The sequence below is a fragment of the Ranitomeya variabilis genome, chromosome 2 (assembly GCF_051348905.1).
Source record: "Ranitomeya variabilis isolate aRanVar5 chromosome 2, aRanVar5.hap1, whole genome shotgun sequence".
NCBI lineage: Eukaryota > Metazoa > Chordata > Amphibia > Anura > Dendrobatidae > Ranitomeya > Ranitomeya variabilis.
The window spans coordinates 162804868-162825809 of NC_135233.1; the positions used below are offsets into that span (position 1 = coordinate 162804868).

The 20942-nt window shown below is 45.2% G+C and overlaps 1 protein-coding gene across 2 annotated transcripts in view; it reads right to left on the reverse strand.

Annotated features, from left to right (window-relative positions):
• The window catches only part of BUB1 (BUB1 mitotic checkpoint serine/threonine kinase), a 365871-nt gene that overhangs the window by 333551 nt on the left and 11378 nt on the right, over positions 1-20942 (reverse strand). For both annotated transcript variants that reach the window (XM_077283132.1, XM_077283131.1), the window contains exon 2: positions 17909-17952. In XM_077283132.1, coding sequence (XP_077139247.1) covers positions 17909-17952 — 44 coding nt within the window. The remainder of the gene's footprint in view (positions 1-17908; positions 17953-20942) is intronic.

The following is a 20942-nucleotide window of genomic DNA, read 5'->3' on the forward strand; positions in this document are numbered from 1 at the left end:
CTTAAAATTAGACAGGACCCTTTGTTGGAGGGTATTCGTATAAATTCCAGAACAGATAATGTGGGATTATATGCCGACGACCTGGTGCTCTTCCTAAATAAAGTGGAGCGATCCCTCCCGAGAGCAATTGACCTCATTAACTGTTTCGGGAAATTATCAGGTCTAAAAATTAATTGGGGTAAATCTGTGGTTATGCCACTTATAGAAAATATAGCTGAGCCTGTGGTTTTTGGATTACAAGTAGTACACCAATTTAAATACCTAGGTATTATAATTAATCAAAGCCCAATTAAGGACCTTAAGGATAACCCCTAAGCGATACACACGTGATCAAAATTGTTGGTAACCCTAGTTTAAATAACAGAAAAACCCACAATGGTCACAGAAATAACTTGAATCTGACAAAAGTAATAATAAATTAAAAAAAATCTATGAAAATGAACAAATGAAAGTCAGACATTGATTTTCCACCATGCTTCCACAGAATTTTTAAAAAAAATAAAACTCATGTAATAGGCCTAATAGAAATGATGGTACCCTTTACTTAATATTTTTTTGCACAACCTTTTGAAGCAATCACTGCAATCAAACGATTCCTGTAACTGTCAATGAGACTTCTGCACCTCTTGACAGGTATTTTGGCCCACTCCTCAAGAACAAACTGCTCCAGTTGTCTCGTGTTTGAAGGTTGCCTTTTCCAGACGGCATGTTTCAGCTCTTTCCAAATATGCTCAATAGGATTTAGGTCAGGGCTCATAGAAGGCCACTTCAGAATAGTTCAATGTTTTCCTCTTAGCCATTTGAGTGTTTTTAGCTGTGTGTTTTGGATCATTATCGGGTTGCAAGACCTGCAACTGAGACCAAGCTTTCTGACACTGGGCAGCACATTTCTCTCTAGAATCCCTTGATAGTCTTGATATTTCATTGTACCCTGCACAGATTCAAGACACCCTGAGCCAGATGCAGCAAAGCAGCCCCAGAACATATCAGAGCCTCCTCCATGTTTCACAGTAGGGACTGTGTTCTTTTCTTGATATGCTTCATTTGTCTGTCGGGGAACGTAGATCTGATATGCCTTGCCAAAAAGTTCCAGCTTTGTCTCATCTGTCTATAAGACATTCCCAGATGCTTTGTGGCTTGTCAACATGTAGTTCGGCAAATTCCAGTCTGGCTTTTTTTTATCATTTTTCCTCAATAATGGTGCCCTCCTTGGTCGTCTCCCATGAAATCCACTTTGGCTCATACAACAACAGATGGTGCGATCTAACACTGATGTTGCGTGAGCTTGAAGTTCACCTTTAATCTGTTTAGAAGTTTTCCTGGGCTCTTTTGTTACCATTCGTGTTAACCGTCTCTTTGATTTGTCATCAATTTTCCTCCTGGGACCACATCCAGGGAGGTTGACTACAGTCCCACGGATCTTAAATTTCTGAATAATATGTACATCTGTAGTCACAGGAACATCAAGCTGCTTGAAGATGGTTTTATAACATCTACCTTTAACATGTTTGTCTATAATTTTCTTTCTAATCTCCTGAGACAACTGTTTCCTTTGCTTCCTCTGGTCCATGTTAAGTGTGATACACACCATGTCACCAAACAGCACAGTGAGTATCTGTAGCCCTACATACAGGCCCACTCACAGATTCCAAGATTGTAGACACCTGTGATGCTAGTTAGTGGACACACCATGATTTAACATGTCACTTTTGTCACATTATTTTCAGGGGTACCATCATTTCTATCCAGGCTTATTTCATGAGTTTTATCTATTTATTTTTGTATTCTGGGGAAGCATGGTTGAAAAGGAACGTCTGACTTTCATTTTCATTTGTTCATTTTCATAGATGTTTTATAATTACTTTTCTAAGATTCAAGTTATTTTTGTGACCATTGTGGGTTTTTCTGTGATTAAACGAGGGGTACCAACAATTTTGGCCACGTGAGTATGATGAAGAAAAAAAATTGAGAACAGGTCTCAACTTCCGTTATCTTTGGTGGGCAGAATTAACTCAATCAAAATTATTCTTCCAAAATGTTTGTAAGAGTTGGAACATTCATCAGTTAAAATCTCCAAAGGTGTTTTTTTTCTTCAGGAAAATGCATAGTATGATGGTGACATTTATATGGGGTTCATCAAGGCCCAAATTAAAGGGAACCTGTCACCTCAAATTGGCGGGCTAATAAAATGATTTTGTTACCGGTCAGATGGGCGTCATATCGTCGTCATTTCTTCACCCCGTCCGTCCCTGTTTTCCGCAATATTTTAGTGAGTAAGAGTATGCGTGCGCCATAGTTGGCGCGTGAGCCATGCAGTCTTCAGTGGCGCACGCGCAGTATGCTTTGCCCTAATGCGGGCAAAGCCGAAAAGCATTACTGCGCATGCGCCCGCGCACTATGTCCCGGAACACAGCGAAATACTGCGGAGGGCTCGTCTCACCGAGTTAGATAGGGCCTCTGATCCAGCAGCCACTCTGAGGGACTCCGCCGAGGCGTCTGCTAGGAAAGCTGTAGCATTCTGGAGAAGGGGGAGTGAGGCGAGGATCTCTTCTCTGGGGTCCCTGCTGCCAGGTGTTCTTTGAGCTGCCCCAACCAGTGAGACATCGATCTGGCTACTGATATAGAGACCGCATTTGTATTTAGCAATGCCACTGATGTTTCCCAGGTATTCCTGAGGTCGTCCTCCATCTTGCGCTCTAGAGGATCTTTTAACTAAGGCTACTTTCACACTAGCGTGTGCGTCGGGCCAAAGTTACCGACGCTAGCAGTGAATGTGCCGTACAACGGGGGCAGCGGATGCATTTTTCCAGCGCATCCGCTGCCCCATTGTGAGGTGCGGGGAAGTGCGGGGAGGTGGGGGCGGAGTTCCGGCCGCGCATGCGCAGTCGGAAAAAGCGGACCGTCGGCAGCAAAAAAGTTACATGTAACGTTTTTTGCTCCCGGCGGACCGCCACAACACGGCGCAACCGTCTCACGACGGTTGCAACGTGTGTCAATGAGTCGCAAAGCGTCGCTAATGTTAGTCTATGGGGCAAAAAACGCATCCTGCAGACAACTTTGCAGGATGTGTTTTTTCCCCTAAACAACGCATTGCGATGTATTGAAAAAAACGCCAGTGTGAAAGTAGCCTAAGAGGAATCCTCAAACGGCAAAGTAGTTTTCTTGGCTACTCGGGCAATCTGAAGTTCTAATTGGGCACCTCAGACCAGCATTCTGCAGTCTCGTCATCCACTAGAAATCTATTTTTTTAACTCTGAGGGAGGGCTTAGTCTCTTGTCTGGAGTTTCTCATTCTTCAAGCACCAGCTCCTGGATGTTCTTGTGTATCAGGAAAAACAACAACTTTTTTGATAGGAGGCCTCCGAACATTTCCTTTTGTACTGTACGTGCTGGTCTCTGGCCTCTAATAGGACTGAAGACTTTCTCAAAGGCGCAGAAAATCACCAGCGCAGGCTGCAGGTATGTAGTTAACAGAGGTTACAGTCTGGGTAATGCTTTATCTCCCAGCATTATCAAACAGACACCAGGACCTAAATTCAGGCTTCATGTTTCCGGTTTTTATAAATGCTCGGGAACAAGGTGTAATACATGTGTATATGCAGCGGACAAGACCAAATTTATTCAATCCTCTACTGGTCAATGCCATGATATTACTTCATTAATGAATTGCAATATGCAATATGCTATCTATTGTATCTGCTGTTTAACATGCAGGATTAAGCATATTGGGTGTACAACACGTAAAGTAAAAAAAAAAAGCATTGCCAAGCATTTAACCAATATTGATAATAAAAACCCAACCTATTCAGGTGCTGCTAGGCATTTCGTTAGTGTATATAATGGTGATACGTCACAATTTGTTTTCTTCGCCTTTGAGAAAGTCTACAGTCCTATTAGAGGTGGCAACAAGCAAGAACTTTTAACCACCCGGGAAGCATTTTGGATTTTAAAGTTGGACACGAGATGTCTTAACGGGATGAATTTAAAGAATTGTTTATTTAATGTTTATTAGTGTTTTTTTAATTTTCCTTCCATTTGACCTCAGCTGGTACTTAATCTGTGCAATTATTCATTCATTTGTGATTGGCTCTTGTTTCTTATATCTTTCATGTCACGTTGTTTGTTTTATATCCTATGAGTAAGGATGCCAGTGATGCGCCAGAAACGTGTCAGGAATTTCTCATGTTTTTAATCCGGTTTGACATGCCTTAATAAAAGTTTTTACATTTACTTTTGGGTTGGAGTGCCCAGTTATTTTCCTCCCTTTTTTCCTAGGATGACATCCTCCTCTGTGCTGTCGTGTGGGGTTATTAGAGAAAAGTTAGTCAAAATATATATATATATATATATATATATATATATATATATATATATATATATATATATATATATATATATATATATATATATATAGTCAATGGCTGCCCCCCATGTCCAGCCATTACCACATCCTCGCAGAAACCTCGCACATCTAGACACTCACAGACTCTCAGACTCTCTCCTACCCCTGTCCTCCATATCTTCACTGCACGACACGGACAGTGCCACCACTTTCTATAACTCAACCCTCACATCAGCCATAGACTCAGTCGCCCCTCTCATGCATGGCACAGTGCGACGAACCAATAGGCAACCTTGGCATAACAATGTCACAAAAAAACGTCGACAAGCATCCAGGGTTGTGGAGCGGCGTTGGAAGAAAACACGCCTGCCAGACGACTTCACTACCTTCAAACAAGCTACATTTGTCTTCAAATCAGCCCTCACCTCTGCTAAACAGACCTATTTCACAAACCTTGTATCTTCATTATCCTACAACCCAAAACAACTGTTCAGCACATTCCACTCTCTCCTCCGCCCACCACTGCCACCTCCAACTCCCTTCACCTCTTCCGAGGACTTTGCCACCTACTTCAAAAACAAGATCGCCCAAACAAGGCAAACCTTTACTTGTCCACCACCCCAACCACTCCATATACCAGACCTCTGCCCTTCCCTAATAACCTCCCTCTCTAACATCACTGAAGGAGAGCTTACTCGCCTCTTTTCCAAATCACACCTCACCACCTGTGCACTTGACCCCATGCCTTCCCACCTGCTCCCCAACCTCACTAACACACTTATTCCAGCCCTAACCCATCTCTTCAACCTATCGCTCTCTTCTGGTACCTTCCCCTCTGCCTTCAAACATGCCACCATCACACCCATCCTCAAAAAAACTAACCTTGACCCAACTGCTATGCCCAGCTATCGCCCCATATCACTGCTCCCGTTTGCTTCAAAACACTTTGAGCAGCATGTCCATGGTCAACTTTCCTCCCACCTCTCATCTAACTTTCTCCTTGACAACCTCCAATCTGGCTTCCGCCCCCACCACTCCACCGAAACTGCCCTGACAAAAATTACTAATGACCTAGTCACAGCCAAAGCTAACAGACAGTTCTCCATCCTCCTCCTTCTTGACCTGTCCTCTGCTTTTGACACAGTTGATCACTGCCTACTGCTACAGATTCTTTCTTCCCTTGGCATCAAAGACCTCGCCCTGTCCTGGATTGCCTCATACCTATCCAACCGCACATTTAGCGTTTCCCACTCCCACACTACCTCCTCATCCCGCCCTCTCTCTGTTGAAGTCCCTCAAGGCTCTGTCCTAGGACCCCTACTTTTTTCCATCTATACCCTTGGCCTAGGACATCTCACAGTCCCATGGCTTCCAGTACCACCTGTATGCAGACGACACTCAGATCTACCTCCCTGGCCCAGATGTCACCTCCCTGCTGTCCAGAATCCCGAAGTGTCTGTCAGCCATATCCTCCTTCACCTCTCGCTTCCTAAAACTCAATGTAGACAAAACCGAATTCATCATCTTTCCCCCACCTCACGTATCCCCCCTACCCAATCTATCTATTATGGTAAACGGTATCACGCTCTCTCCCGCTACTGAAATCCGCTGCCTCGGGGTAACTCTTGACTCTGCCCTGTCCTTCAAACCTCATGTCCAAGCTCTTGCCACCTCCTGTCGCCTCCAACTCAAAAATATTGCCAGAATCCGTTCCTTCCTCAGCCCACAATCTACCAAAACTCTTGTGCACGCTCTCATCATCTCCCGCCTCGATTACTGCAACACCCTCCTCTGTGGCCTCCCCACTGACTCTCTTGCACCACTCCAGTCTGTCCTCAACTCTGCTGCCCGCCTAATCCACCTCTCTCCTCGCTACTCCCCTGCTTCTCCCCTCTGCAAATCCCTCCACTGGCTCCCAATCCCCCAACGAATCCAGTTCAAACTACTAACACTGATCTACAAAGCCATCCACAACCTGTCCCCTCCCTATATCTCTGAACTAATCTCCCAATATCTTCCCTCACATAATCTTCGTTCATCCCAAGACCTCCTACTCTCCTCCGCACTTATTCGTTCCTCACACAATCGCCTCCAAGATTTCTCCCGAATATCCCCCATCCTCTGGAATTCCATGCCTCAACACGTCCGATTATCCACCACCCTCGGATCCTTCAGACGGAACCTGAAAACCCATCTCTTCAGGAAAGCCTACAGCCTGCAATAACCGAGCCGCCGCCTCACCACCACCAGAGCCGCCGCCGCCTCACCACCACCAGAGCCGCCGCCGCCTCACCCCTACCTTCTGTCTCTTCCCCACTATCCCATAGAATGTAAGTCCGCAAGGACAGGGTCCTCTCCCCTCTGTACCAGTGTGTCACTGTAAACCTGTTTACTGTAAATATCTATAACCCGGTATGTAACCCCTTTCTCATGTACAGCACCATGGAATTAATGGTGCTATATAAATAAATAATAATAATAAAATACCATATGAGAATATATTATCTAAAAATAGACCCTTAACGCATTTATCCCCTAATGCCATGACTTGTCAATCTCACGTTACAAGCCCTGATATGTGCGTCTTTAAACACATGGACTGTGATATATGATATGCATAGACTAAAGGAGTGTACCGAATTGATACGTGTTCTGAATTTTTATAAGAAACCAGCTAATTTAGTTGAGAGTGCAATGCTTCATAACGGAACTTGTCCTAATACACTATACTACAATCGGTTTGCTATTCTTTATTTGTTCACGCTATTATTGAGAGTGTGATGTTACGTTCATATTATTGTATTGAATGGATAATGGTAAATGTTTGAATCATTCTGACCTTATACTATGACATTATATTTTGGTAACTTTTATCCAATGGAATCTTTCAATAAAAAGAGTTTAAAGGGGTGCGTGCAGTATCTCACAATGAAACCTAAGAGAAACGTTTTATGGCAAGTATAAAAATCCTCTTTTCTCGGAAGCCTCACTGGAGGACACAGGAGATTATGTGACATGCTAAAATAGTCCAAGGGTTGGGAAAAACAAGAATGTCAGAACAAAAAGTTAAGAGGATGGTAAAGCAGGTCCCTCCGGCCCATAACCTGGCCAAATAAACCTAACACCTTCCTACACAGACTCCTGTCAGCTCAAGCAAAGCAATGAACTTTGTAAAAATTTGAGAAAGTGTGGATGGAGGACCAAGCCACAGTCTTACAGAGGTGCAGAATATAAGGCCAATATGGCGAAAAGCTCAGGACGTTTCCACTTTTCTGGTGGAGCGTGCTTTAACCACCATCATGTTACAGAAAGGCTGAACGTGTCCAGTGAGGGATAATACCCTTACAGGCAGAGAGACCTCTGCGAGGGCCTATTAGAACAGTCAGGACATCTGAATGAGTTAGTCACCGAGAGGTAATGATGCACTGGTATGCTCAGGTACAACTTGTGTAACGATCATTCAGCCGGATGAAAGGTAATAGGACCAGAATGAATGTAGAACAATATCTTTATTAAAGGTGTAAAAAAAGAAGCTACCTCAGTTAGAAAAGAAAATACTGAATGTAAGACTACCTTATCCTGCTGAAGGCCAAGGAACAGAGTGACAAGGGAAAGCTGCCAAGTGGCAACTTGTTTATGGGAAGTAAATGAAACCAGGAAAAAAAAAAAAAAAAAACATGCACTCCTGGAAGGTGTGAGAAAGCAGGGAAAAGTCCCGGATGGCTCAAATGGAGAGCAGTGTACGGCGTCAAGGTCCACGCTTAGATCCCATAGAGCCAAGGTTTCTGGAAATGAGGAACAGAGTGAGCCACACCCTGAAGGAAAGCCGCAATTTGAGAATGTCTGAAAGCAAGATCCTTTTTAAAAAGGTATAGGCAGGGTAAGAAGCTGGCTCAAAGGAACTAAAGCCAAGCCAGACTCCAGATCCAACTACAAGAAAATGAGGGGGACTAGGAAAGAGAACAAAAAGGTGTGGCATGGAATAATCAACAAAATAGTAGGTTTTTTAGTACAATGTGTGACAAGGAAGGTTTTCACGCTCCAATCATATTCTGGATTTAAGTGATCGAGAAGCCAGAAAACTTCATAACTGCTGCATCAACAGCTATGCCAATAAAGTGACCAACAATGAATTCAAGTGGAAGAGAGGACTCTGGGGAATATAGATCTTGATGATCCAATAGTCTCAGAGCGCCTGCAAGGGAGTTGATTACTTTTGTGTACTGGGATCTTCTGAATCAATGTAGGGCCACAGGGAAAATAGGAACCCCTTCAGACATGATCTTCTTGAGCAATATAGGAAAGAAGTGCAGAGGAAGGAACAGAAAAGGAAACCAGATCGGAGCCCATAGCATAATCAAAGCATTGGAAGCGATCAGAAGGCCTTGGGACCTAGACATGAATTCAAACACTGTGGTTCAGTTTGGACTTCATCATGTCGACATCTGGCATGCTGAACTGAATACATATCTGATGGAAGACATCTAGTGACCAAGATCATTTTCCCGCAGAATGCTTTGCTTCACGGGCCAGTTGTCCACACCAATGGACAGCAGAGATAAAGCAAAATGAAGAATTCTAGCAGACAAGATTCTATGAGAACTCTGCCAAAGCTAGACAATATTCCATCCTGATGGCTGATGTGTGGCATGTTGGTAAAATTAGTGGTCTGGATCCAGCCTGGCAGGCACAACAGGTGGATCTGACAAAGGAGAAGGGACAGACGAAGGGCCCTAAGCTCCAGAACGTTGAAAGAACAAATGGCTAAATTATTTTTCCATAGAGGAGAGTGTACATTTTGGAGACTGTTCCCCAACTGAGCAGATTGGCGTTCGTTGTCACGACCTGCCAATGATTAGACCCATCACCACATTGGAGACTGACTGACACTAGGGGGAAGGAAAAACGGACAATCCACCAAAAATAGAATTATTCTTACCGTTAATTCGGTTTCTAGGAACCTTCCACGACGGCATATGGAGGTTGTCTCTTTGCCCTAATGGGGAACAGGAAACACAGAGAGGTTAAAAGGACCTCCCACCTCCCACTTGCCAGTGACTTACAACTGAGACCATAGCACCGGTTTACCTTCTGAGTCCCAGAATTAATCCAGGAATATATAGAGGGAGGGAATTAGTGCCGTCGTGGAAGGTTCCTAGAAACCGAATTAACGGTAAGAATAATTCTATTTTCTCTAGTCACCTTCCACGACGGCATATGGAGGAATACCAACTAATTTAGCACTAGGGAGGGACAACGGCCTGAAGAACCTTGAGGCCGAAGACCAGATCCTTATTGGATAATACATCCAATCTATAATGTTTAGAGAAGGTATGGAGTGAGGACCACGTAGCTGCCCTGCAGATCTGCTCCGGAGATGCGCCTGCTCTTTCTGCCCAAGAAACTGACGTAGATCTAGTTGAGTGGGCCTTGATCCCTACCGGAGGTATTTTATTTTGAGCAAGGTAGGATTCTGTTATGGCTTTTTTAATCCATGTAGCAATGGTATTTTTAGCTACCTTCTTCCCTTTATTTTGCCCTGAAGTATGGACAAAAAGGTTATGATCAATTCTAAGATCTTGAGTTTGATCCAGGTAATGAAGCAGGATACGACGAACGTCCAGAGTGTTAAATCTCCTTTCCTCTGAGTTTGCAGGCTTGTTGCAAAAGGTAGGCAGAACGATCTCTTGAGAACGATGGAATTCAGAGACCACTTTTGGAAGGAAAGAAGGATCCAGACGGAGTACTATTGAGTCATCTCTAACCAGTAAATAAGGTTCTCTTATCGATAAGGCCTGTAATTCACCCACTCTTCTGGCTGAAGTTATAGCTACCAAAAAAACGGTTTTGTAAGCAAGATTTTGTGGGGAACAGGAGGACAAAGGTTCAAAGGGTGGACCCGTAAGACCTTGAAGTACGATGTTAAGATCCCATGGAGGAACTATGATTTGTTGCCTAGGGTTTATTCTGATTGCTGAGGTCATGAATCTTTTGATCCAGCGATGGCCTGCTAGATCTTGATCGAACATAGAACTGAGCGCAGAAATTTGGACCTTCAGAGTACTAGGTTTCAGGCCCATTTCCAAGCCTTTCTGTAGGAAATCTAATATCCTAGGTACATCCGGCCTGAGAGGGTCTGGAAGAATAGGTAGGCAAAAAGATGAAAACTTTTTCCAGATTTTATTGTAAATAGCGTTTGTTACTGGCTTCCTGGATTTTTGTAAGGTGGCTATGACAGGGATTGATAACCCTTTTGCTTTCAATACCTGGGCTTCAGAAACCACGCCGCTAAATTCCATTTCTGAGGGTCCGAGTGAAGAACTGGCCCCTGAGAGAGGAGATTGTCTTTTATAGGTAACATAACTGGCCCGTCTACTTGTAGTTGGATGATTAAGTTGAACCAACTTCTTTTGGGCCAAAAAGGAGCAATCAGGATAGTTGGAGTCCCTTCCATCCGAATTTTCCGCAGCACTTTTGCAAGGATTGGGATTGGTGGGAATGCGTAGGCTAGATGAAAATGCCAATCTTGAACTAGAGCATCCACTGCTCTGGGATTGCCTGTTGGATTCAGGGAAAAAAATGTTTCGACTTTTGCATTTTGATGGGAGGCAAAGAGGTCGACATCCGGGAGACCCCACCTGCTTATTAAAAGATTGAACGTTTGAGGATCCAGACTCCATTCGCCCGGGTGGATGTCTCGCCGGCTCAGATAATCTGCCTGAATATTGGCAGTACCTTGCAGGTGAGTTGCCGTCAGAGAAAGCAAGTGATTTTCGGCCCAGGCAAAAATTCGAGCAGAGACCCTCTTTAGGCTGGCGAATTTTGTACTGCCCTGGTGTTTGATGTGAGCCACCGTGGTCATGTTGTCTGAGTGTATCAGAACATGTTGGCCAGAAATCTGACGATCTGCTGCCAAGAGAGCTTCTTCCACCGCTTTGAGTTCCCGGAAATTCGAAGATCTCCCTCTGATTGTTTGGTCCCAAAGACCCTGATAAGGAACCTGATTTATCACGGCTCCCCAGCCCCTCTTGCTGGCATCTGTCTTGATTGTAGTTATCGGGGACTGAACCCAACTCACACCTCTGAGAAGATTTCTCGATCTCATCCACCATGTTAAGGATGCTTTCACCCGCCCTGGTGTGCGAATCCTTTTCGTCAGTGAGCTGGGACGACCATCCCAATTGTCTAAGACATGGGTTTGGAGAACTCTTGAGTGGGCTTGAGCCCAAGCCACCGACTGAATGCATGCTGTCATGGAGCCTAACAGCGACATTCCCTCTCGGAGCGTAGGGGATCTCATCTCCTTGTATTTCCTGATCTTTACTACTAATGGTAGTCTGTGATCGTCTGGAAGAAAGGACATTTGTTTTATCGAGTCCAGAACTACTCCTAAAAACTTCCTGGTTTTTGAGGGTTGAAGCTGAGATTTCTTCATGTTCGGAATCCAACCCAGAGACTTCAATATCTCTAATGTAGCTGACACATGGGATATTAGGGTTGCCTCGGTGGGAGCTACTATCAGCAGATCGTCCAAATAGGGCACCACAGAAACCCCTTGTCTCCGGATAAAGGACACTGCCTCTGCCATCACTTTGGAGAACACCCTCGGGGCTGATGAAATGCCGAATGGGAGGACTCCGAACTGATAGTGCTCCACCTGGTGATTTCCCTGTATCGCAAACCTGAGATATTTTCTGTGTCTCGGGTGGATAGGAATGTGGAAATATGCATCCTTTAGATCTATAGTCGCCATAAAGGAGTGTTGACTTATTAAAGGGATGGCTGATTTTACAGACTCCATCTTGAATCTTCGATATTTCACGTATTGATTCAGACCCTTTAAATTTATAATAATCCGAACTTCCCCTGATGGTTTGGGTACCAGAAATAAACGGGAATAATGTCCTAGACCCTGTTCCGACTGAGGAACCGGGAAGATCACGTTTGATCTCAGAAGATTTTTGAGACCCAATGTTAACAAATTGTGATGTCTTGCCGGGAGGGAAGTAATCTTTAGACCCTGAGGGGGGGGAGAAATTAACTCGATCAAAAGGCCCTGTTTGATAACATTGAGGACCCAGTGGGATTTGGTGATGTTTTCCCACTGATCCACATATTTTGAGAGTCTTCCCCCCACCGGGTCGGAGTCATTGTTTATCCTGTTGGGATGACTGCTGCTGCTGCTGTTGTTGAGGGACGAAAATATTTTTCCCTCTTCCTTTTGCATAGCTCCACCTGCCGGTTTTGCCTTTACCTCTCGGTTGAGAGGGCTGCGACATTGGGGCACGAAAAAAACGTTTTTTCGGTTGTTTTTGCTCCGGGAGTGCTTTTTTCTTGTCAGTTGCTTTGTCAAGAATATCGTCTAATGCTGGGCCAAACACATAGTCTCCTTTAAATGGGATGGCGCACAATTTAGCTTTAGAGGTGATATCACCACTCCATAGCTTGAGCCAGAGAGCCCGTCTGGCAGAGTTGGAGAGTACTAGAGATCTGGCAGCGACTCTAACGGATTCCAGAGAGGCGTCCGCCAGGAACCCAGTAGCTCTAAGCAATATAGGAAGTGAATCCAACATTTCACCTCTAGGGGTGCCCTGCGATATGTGAGACTCTAGTTTTTCTAGCCAGCAGGAGAGGGCCCTGGCTACGCAGGTAGAGGCGATATTAGCCTTAAGGACAGATGTAGAGGACTCCCAAGACTTCTTCAGGAGACTCTCAATCTTCCTGTCCATAGGATCTCTCAATTGCGAAGAGTCCTCAAAGGGGAGTGCCGTTTTTTTGGCGACTCTGGCCACTTGCACATCAACTTTGGGAATGTCGAGTTTGACAAATTCACCCTCTAGAGGAAATCTATGTTTCATCTCTGAAGACATGCTAAGGCGCTTTTCAGGGAGTTCCCATTCCTGCTCAATCATGTTAACCACATTAGCATGAACGGGGAACCCTGTCTTTTTCTCCGATCTAAGCCCACCAAACATATGATCCTGTATGGACTGCGGTACAGGTTCCTCTTCAAGTCCCATCGTGTTACGTACAGCAGAGACTAAGTCCTCGATATATTCTGAGGAAAAGAGGTATTTCCTGACCTCAGCCTTAGGGGATGCAGGATCTTCCCAGCCAACAGATGAAGTTTGAGAGTGGTCTGAATCAGAATCTGATTCAATGACCTGTATCTTCCTCTTCTTAGCTGGGGAGTGTGGTGGCGGAGGTGGAGGTGGAGGTGTGAAAGCTGCCAAGGAAGATTGTACCTCCTGTTTAACAAGAGAGCGAATCTCATCTAGTAGTGATGGTTGCTCCGCTTTAATTATCTTGTCAGTGCATGGCTGACAGAGCTTTTTATCCCAGTTAGGAGGGAATTTAGCAGCACAGACCGGGCACTTCTTCCTATAGTTAGCTTTGGGGGTAGACCTTTCTCCCTGAAATAAAGAGGGAGAGAGGAGTGAGGAGCTAAACCCCCTAAGGGAACTACCTCCCGGATCCCGTCCCTGCGTACTCACAGTAGCAGGGGGAGCGCTGGGCTCTGCAGACGCAGGGCATGAAGAACCGTCCATACTGAAGGATTTTTTGGTCTTACCTCAGTGGTGGTTCAGCAGGCTTTTATGGAGAGCACTCCCAGCACCTGCCTCCAGCGGCCGAATCTCCCCCTCCCCCTCCGGTATCCATGTGTGGGACGCCATTGCTCCGAACACGCCGGCCGGCGAAACCCGGAAGTACCGGCTTCAGGGAACATACAAAAAAACCGGAAGTGACGCGCGCGATCGCTGACGTCACTTCCGGACGCCGAGCCGAGCCGCATGGAGGGGAAGAAGCCGGGAAGCTCAAGGAGGATCCCGGCTGGGGATCCAGGCCTGCTTTACCCTCACGGGGGCGCAGGAAGGCCTGGAAGGGGTCCCGAGGAACCTGGCATCAGGACGACGGGAGCAGCAAAAAAAGGGGGAGGCACAGAGCGACACCAGCTGCCCGGCTAAGCAGGTAAAAACCCGCATAAGAAAACACACTGTAGCCGCCGGCCACTACAGCATACGGAAAAAACCTCTCCCTGTCCCAAAGGGGAACAGGAAAGACACTGGCAAGTGGGAGGTGGGAGGTCCTTTTAACCTCTCTGTGTTTCCTGTTCCCCATTAGGGCAAAGAGACAACCTCCATATGCCGTCGTGGAAGGTGACTAGAGAAAATATGGTCTATTGCAGGAGGGATTGAGCTGCAGGGAGCAGGTCCAGAACCAAGCAACAAGGAATGGCCTCAATGGCAGCAACCAATCAAGGTCAAAACTTTCATGCAGAAGCAGACAAGGAAAGGTAAGGGACACCTCAGGGAATGGATGCCAGTCTGGAGAGTGAACATCTTGCCCTCTGGAAGAAAACCTTTAGCTTGGACGGCGTCAAATGGCATTCCTAGAAACAGAAATGAGACGCTGAGCAGTTATCAAAGAGGACCTCCAATTGTTGCTGTTTTAGTCAGTGCTGCTCTGGGAATAGTCATTCTGTCTGCACTAAAGCCATGAAGCCAGTTTGTAGATAAAAATTGAGGCAAGAAAATCTCGCTTTACTATGAATGGTACAAAGACATGGATTCAGCCTAAACTATGTGACTAATCAAGAGGAGTAAATTGCATAAAGTTTGAGGATTGAAAGTAGTTAAAAATTATCACCGCGATAGCATACATTTTATGTAACTGCAACAAAATCTATTTTTTTTTTTATAAATGATAACACTGTTAAAAAGGTTTTGTCCCTCGGACAATTTTGAGTGTTGCTGATAGTTTTCATGCTGATTTCAGAAATGACTTCAGATTTTTCCTATCACGTAAAGTTTTTGAGAAAGGAGACGAAACATAAAAATAAATGAAAACAGAATATTATAAAGTGTTTAAAAATGTATATATAAAAATTAAAAAAAAAAAAGTTCAAACCACCCCCCTTTCTCCCCAATCAAAATAAAACAAACAAACAAAAAAAATCAAACATACACATATTTGGTATCGCCACATTCAGAATTTTTCAATCCATCAACAACAAAAAAGGATTAACATGATTGCTAAACGGCGTAGCGATAAAAAAAAAAAAAAACTCCAGAATTACGGGGCCCTCACACGGCCATATTGACGGAAAAATAAAAAAAGTTATGGCTCTGGAAAGAAGGGGAGCGAAAAAATTATTTTTTGAAAAAAGCTCTGGTCATGAAGGGGTTAAAAACCTTACGTAATACAGACTTTTGGAGCACATATTCGTGTTCAGCATATCAAAATCTATAAGATACAATAAATTTTACTCAGGGCCCAAGAACTTCCCCGAAATTTGTTGCGCAGGGTAATAGTTTAAAGGGAACCGGTCACCAGTTTTGTCACAAACTAAAACGATCATCTTATTCAGCGACTAGGCTGCATTCCACAAATGTTTATATAACCCCCTGTATGCCCCTAAAAATCCTTTTTAAATTCGCCCGCGCTGTACAGTAATACAGTCTGTCCAGTCCAATGGGTAAGTGTAGTTTCAGGCCTCTTCATCCCTCCTTCAGGCTGCTGCTCGCCATCGTCCTTCTTTAGTGGACGTGGATGACGCCTTGCGTCATCCACATTGCCGGGCAAAATATTATGCCTGTGCACAGAAATTATGGCTCATGCCTGTGCACTATGCTGTGCCCTACTTTGGGCAGAGCTGAAAACATAAGTGCGCATGCTCCCACAGTAGCTCAAAACATTCACCCGGCAATGTGACGCATCATCCATATCAATTAAAGAAGGAGGATGGCGAACAGCAACCGGGTGGAGCAATGAAGAGGCCCGAAACCACGCCGATCGGTCCAGACTGACCGAAATAACATACAGAGTGGGAGAACTTAAAAAGGTTTTTGGGTGATATACAGAGGGATATACACTGCTCAAAAAAATAAAAGGAACACTAAAATCCCACTTCCTAGATACCACTGAATGAAATATTCCAGTTGTAAATCTTTACTCATTACATAACGGAATGTGTTGAGAACAATAAAACCAAAAAATGACCAACGTAAATCAGAACTAATATCCCACGGAGGTAAGGCATTGGAATGATGCTCAAAATCAAAGCGGAAAATGAAGTTACAGGCTGATCCAACTTCAGTGGAAATGCCTCAAGACAAGGAAATGATGCTCAGTAGTGTGTGTGGCCTCCACATGCCTGTATGATCTCCCTACAATGCCTGGGCATGCTCCTGATGAGGCGGCGGATGGTGTCCTAAGGGATCTTCTCCAGACATGGAGTGAAGCATCCGCCAACTCCTGGACAGTCTGTGGTGCAACATTGACGTGGTGCGAGACATGATGTCCCAGATGTGTTCAATCGGATTCAGGTCTGGGGAACGGTCGGGCCAGTCCATAGCTTCAATGCCTTCATCTTGCAGGAACTGCTGACACTCCAGCCACATGAGGTCTGTCATTGTCCTGCATTAGGAGGAACCCAGGGCCAACTGCACCAGCATATGATCTCACAAGGGGTCTGAGGATCTTATCTCGGTACTTAATGGCAGTCAGACTACCTCTGGCGAGCACATGAAGGGTTGTGAGGCCCTCCAAAGAAATGCCACCACACACAATTACTGACTCACTGCCAAACCGGTCATGCTGAAAGATGTTGCAGGCAGCAGTTCGCTCTCAACGGCATCTCCAGACACTGTCACGTGTCACATGTGCTCAGTGTGATCCTGCTTTCATCTGTGAAGAGCACAGTTCGCCAGTGGCGAATTTGTCAATCCTGGTGTTCTGTGGCAAATGCCAAGCATCCTGCACGGTGTTGGGCTGTGAGCACAACGCCCATCTGTGGACGTCGGGCACTCAGACCATCCTCATGGAGTCGGTTTCTAACCGATTGTGCAGACACATGCACATTTGTGACCTGCTGGAGGTCATTTTGCAGAGCTCTGGCAGTGCTCCTCCTGTTCCTCCTTGCACAAAGGCTGAGGTAGCGGTCCTGCTGCTGGGTTGCTGCCCTCCTACATCCCCCTCCACGTCTCCTGGTGTACTGGCCTGTCTCCTGGTAGCGCCTCTGGACTCTACGCTGACAGACATCGCAAACCTTCTTGCCACAGCTCACATTGATGTGCCTTCCTGGATGAGCTCCACTACCTGAGCCACTTGTGTGGGCTATAAAGTCCATCTCATGCTACCACGAGTGTGAAAGCACAACCAACATTCAAAAGTGACCAAAACATCAGCCAGAAAGCATTGGTACTGAGATGTGGTCTGTGGTCCCCACCTGCAGAACCACTCCTTTATTGAGTGTGTCTTGATTATTGCCAATAATTTCCATCTGTTGTCTATTCCATTTGCACAACAGCATGTGAAATTGATTGTCAAACAGTGTTGCTTCCATAATGGACAGTTTGATTTCACAGAAGTTTCATTTACTTGGAGTTATATTCTGTTGCTTTAGAGCTCCCTTTATTTTTTTGAGCAGTGTATAAGCATTTATGGAATGCAGCACAGACGCTGAATAAGGTGACAGTTTTAGTTGATATATGAAAACTATTGACAGGTTCCCTTTAACCAAGATAGAGTTATCCAAGCTGTTGGGAAACAATTTTGGAATCTTTACCTTGTATCAGTTGATTCTTTTGAGGAATCCTCGTCTGAAACGCTCTAGAATGTTAAAACAAAAGAAAAATTCCATTAGTGACAGAAAGAAGACAACATCTGATGATATAGAACATAGTTGCAGAATAATAAACTGTTTTAAGATTCTAAGCTATTCAGCTTAACCAAAAGTCAAGAAAAAAAAAAGTTACAGTTTAGGTTTTCCTTAACCCCTTTTCCTTAACAGCTGACATGTGCCCGTAATAGGCCCGGGTGGAATAGCGATCCGCCTGCAACTATTAACTAGTTAAATGCCACTGTCAAACTGACAGCAGCATTTAACAAGCGCTTCTGGCTGGAAATACGCACACCGGTGACCCCCGTCACGTGATCGGGGCTCACCGATGCGTCGGCATGACAAGCTTGAAACCTCTATGGTTGTTGATGCCAGATTGCTGTGAGCGCCACCCTGTGACCAGCGCTCATAGCAATGCTGTAATTTTACTACATAGAGGCGATATGAGCATCGCCTCTATGTAGCAGAGGCAATCGAGTTGTGCCAGCTTCTAGCCTCCCATGGAGGCTATTGAAGCATGGCAAAAGTAACAATGTTTTTAAAAACATGAAAAAAAAATATAAAAGTTCAAATCACCCCCCTTTCGCCCCATTCAAAATAAAATTAAAAAAAATCAAACATACACGTATTTGGTATCGCCGCGTTCAGAATCGCCCGATCAATAAAGAAAAATAATTAACCTGATCGCTAAACAGCGTACCGAGAAAAGAAAAAAAAAAAGTAAAAAAGCCATAATTACCTTTTTTTGGTTGCGACGACTTTGCATTAAAATGCAATAATGGGCGATCAAAAGATCATATCTGCACCAAAATGGTATCATTAAAAACGTCAACTCGGCAAGCAAAAAATAAGCCCTGACCCAACCCCGATCACGAAAAATGGAGACGCTATGGCTATCTGGAAATGGCACATTTTTTAAAATTAAACGAAAACGCAAAACCGAAAAAAGCTCCGGTCATTAAGGGGTTAAGGTGCATATCCAGTTCAGGAAATAGTTGATATTTAACAGCTAGCTGGCCCGTGCGAAATCTTCGCACATTGGTTTTCGGGGGCGCAGGCAATTTCAGGAAAATCAAGCTGGTCAAATGTAAATGTATTTAATGAGATGATGAACACAGAGGTATGTGTCTCACTGACATATATATCTACTATATAATTGTCTAAGGTTCACTTCCGTCTTTCTGTCTGTCTGTCACGGATATTCATTGGCCGCAGCCTCTGTCGTCATGGAATTCCAAGTCGCTGATTGGTCATGGCCGTTTTGCTGCGACCAATCAGCAACGGGCACAGTCTGGAAGAAAATGGCCGCTCCTTACTCCCCGCAGTCAGTAGTGCCCGGCGTCTTAATACTCCCCTCCGGTCACCACTCACACAGGGTTAATGCCGGCGTTAACAGACCGCGTAATGCCGCGGGTAACGCACTCCGTAACCGCTGCTATTAACCCTGTGTGTCCCCAATTTTTTACTATTGATGCTGCCTATGTGGCATCAATAGTAAAAAAACGTAATGTTAAAAATAATTAAAAAAACCAAAAAAACCTGCTATACTCACCCTCCGTTGTCCGCCGAGCGGCTCGCGCCGGCCGCCATCTTCCGTTCCCGGAGAAGCATTGCGAAATTACCCAGAAGACTTAGGGTACTGTCACACAGAGCAATTTTGATCGCTACGACGGTACGATTCATGACGTTCTAGCGATATCGTTACGATATCGCAGTGTCTGACACGCAGCAGCGATCAGGGATCCTGCTGAGAATCGTACGTCGTAGCAGATCGTATGGAACTTTCTTTCGTCGCTTGATCACCCGCTGACATCGCTGGATCGTTGTGTGTGACAGCGATCCAGCGATGTGTTCGCTTGTAACCAGGGTAAACATCGGGTAACTAAGCGCAGGGCCGCGCTTAGTAACCCGATGTTTACCCTGGTTACCAGCGTAAACGTAAAAAAACCAAACAGTACATACTTACATTCCGGTGTCTGTCCCCGGCGTCTCAGCTTCTCTGCACTGTGTGAGCGTCTGCCAGCCAGAAAGCGAGCACAGCGGTGACGTCTGACGTCACCGCTGTGCTTTCCGGCTATGGCGCTTACACAGTGGAGAGAAGCAGAACGCCGGGGGACAGACACCGGAATGTAAGTATGTACTGTTTGGTTTTTTTACGTTTACGCTGGTAACCAGGGTAAACATCGGGTTACTAAGCGCGGCCCTGCGCTTAGTTACCCGATGTTTACCCTGGTTACCGGGGACTTCGGCATCGCTCCAGCGCCGTGATTGCAACGTGTGACCGCAGTCTACGACGCTGGAGCGATAATCATACGATCGCTGCGACGTCACGGATCGTGCCGTCGTAGCGATTAAAATGGTACTGTGTGACGGTACCCTTAGCGGTCTCGCGAGACCGCTAAGTCATCTGGATAATTTTGCAATGCATCCTGGGAACGGAAGATGGCGGCCGGCACGAGCGGCTCGGCGGATCTTCGGTGGATCCCGGGGGTGAGTATATAACTATTTTTTATTTTAATTATTTTTTTAACAGGGATATGGTGCCCGCACTGCTGTATACTATGTGGGCTGTTACATACCGCGTGGCTGCTATATACTACATAGGCAGTGCTATATACTATGTGGGCTGTGTACTGCGTGGGCTGTGCTATATATTACGTGGCTGCTATATACTGCGTGGGCAATGTTATATACTACGTGTCTGGGCAATACACTACGTGGACATGCATATTCTAGAATACCCGATGCGTTAGAATCGGGCCACCATCTACCGTATTTTCCGGCGTATAAGACGACTTTTTAACCCCTGAAAATCTTCTTAAAAGTCGGGGGTCGTCTTATACGCCGGGTATCGCCTTGTACGCCGGTGTATATGGTGGGTGGGGGGTTGTGAGTTGTCCTGATGACGACGAGGGGGCGTCTCACAGGACTATCCCCCATTAACTGATCGTAGCGCTGCAGCGTGGGGTCTCTGTGCTGT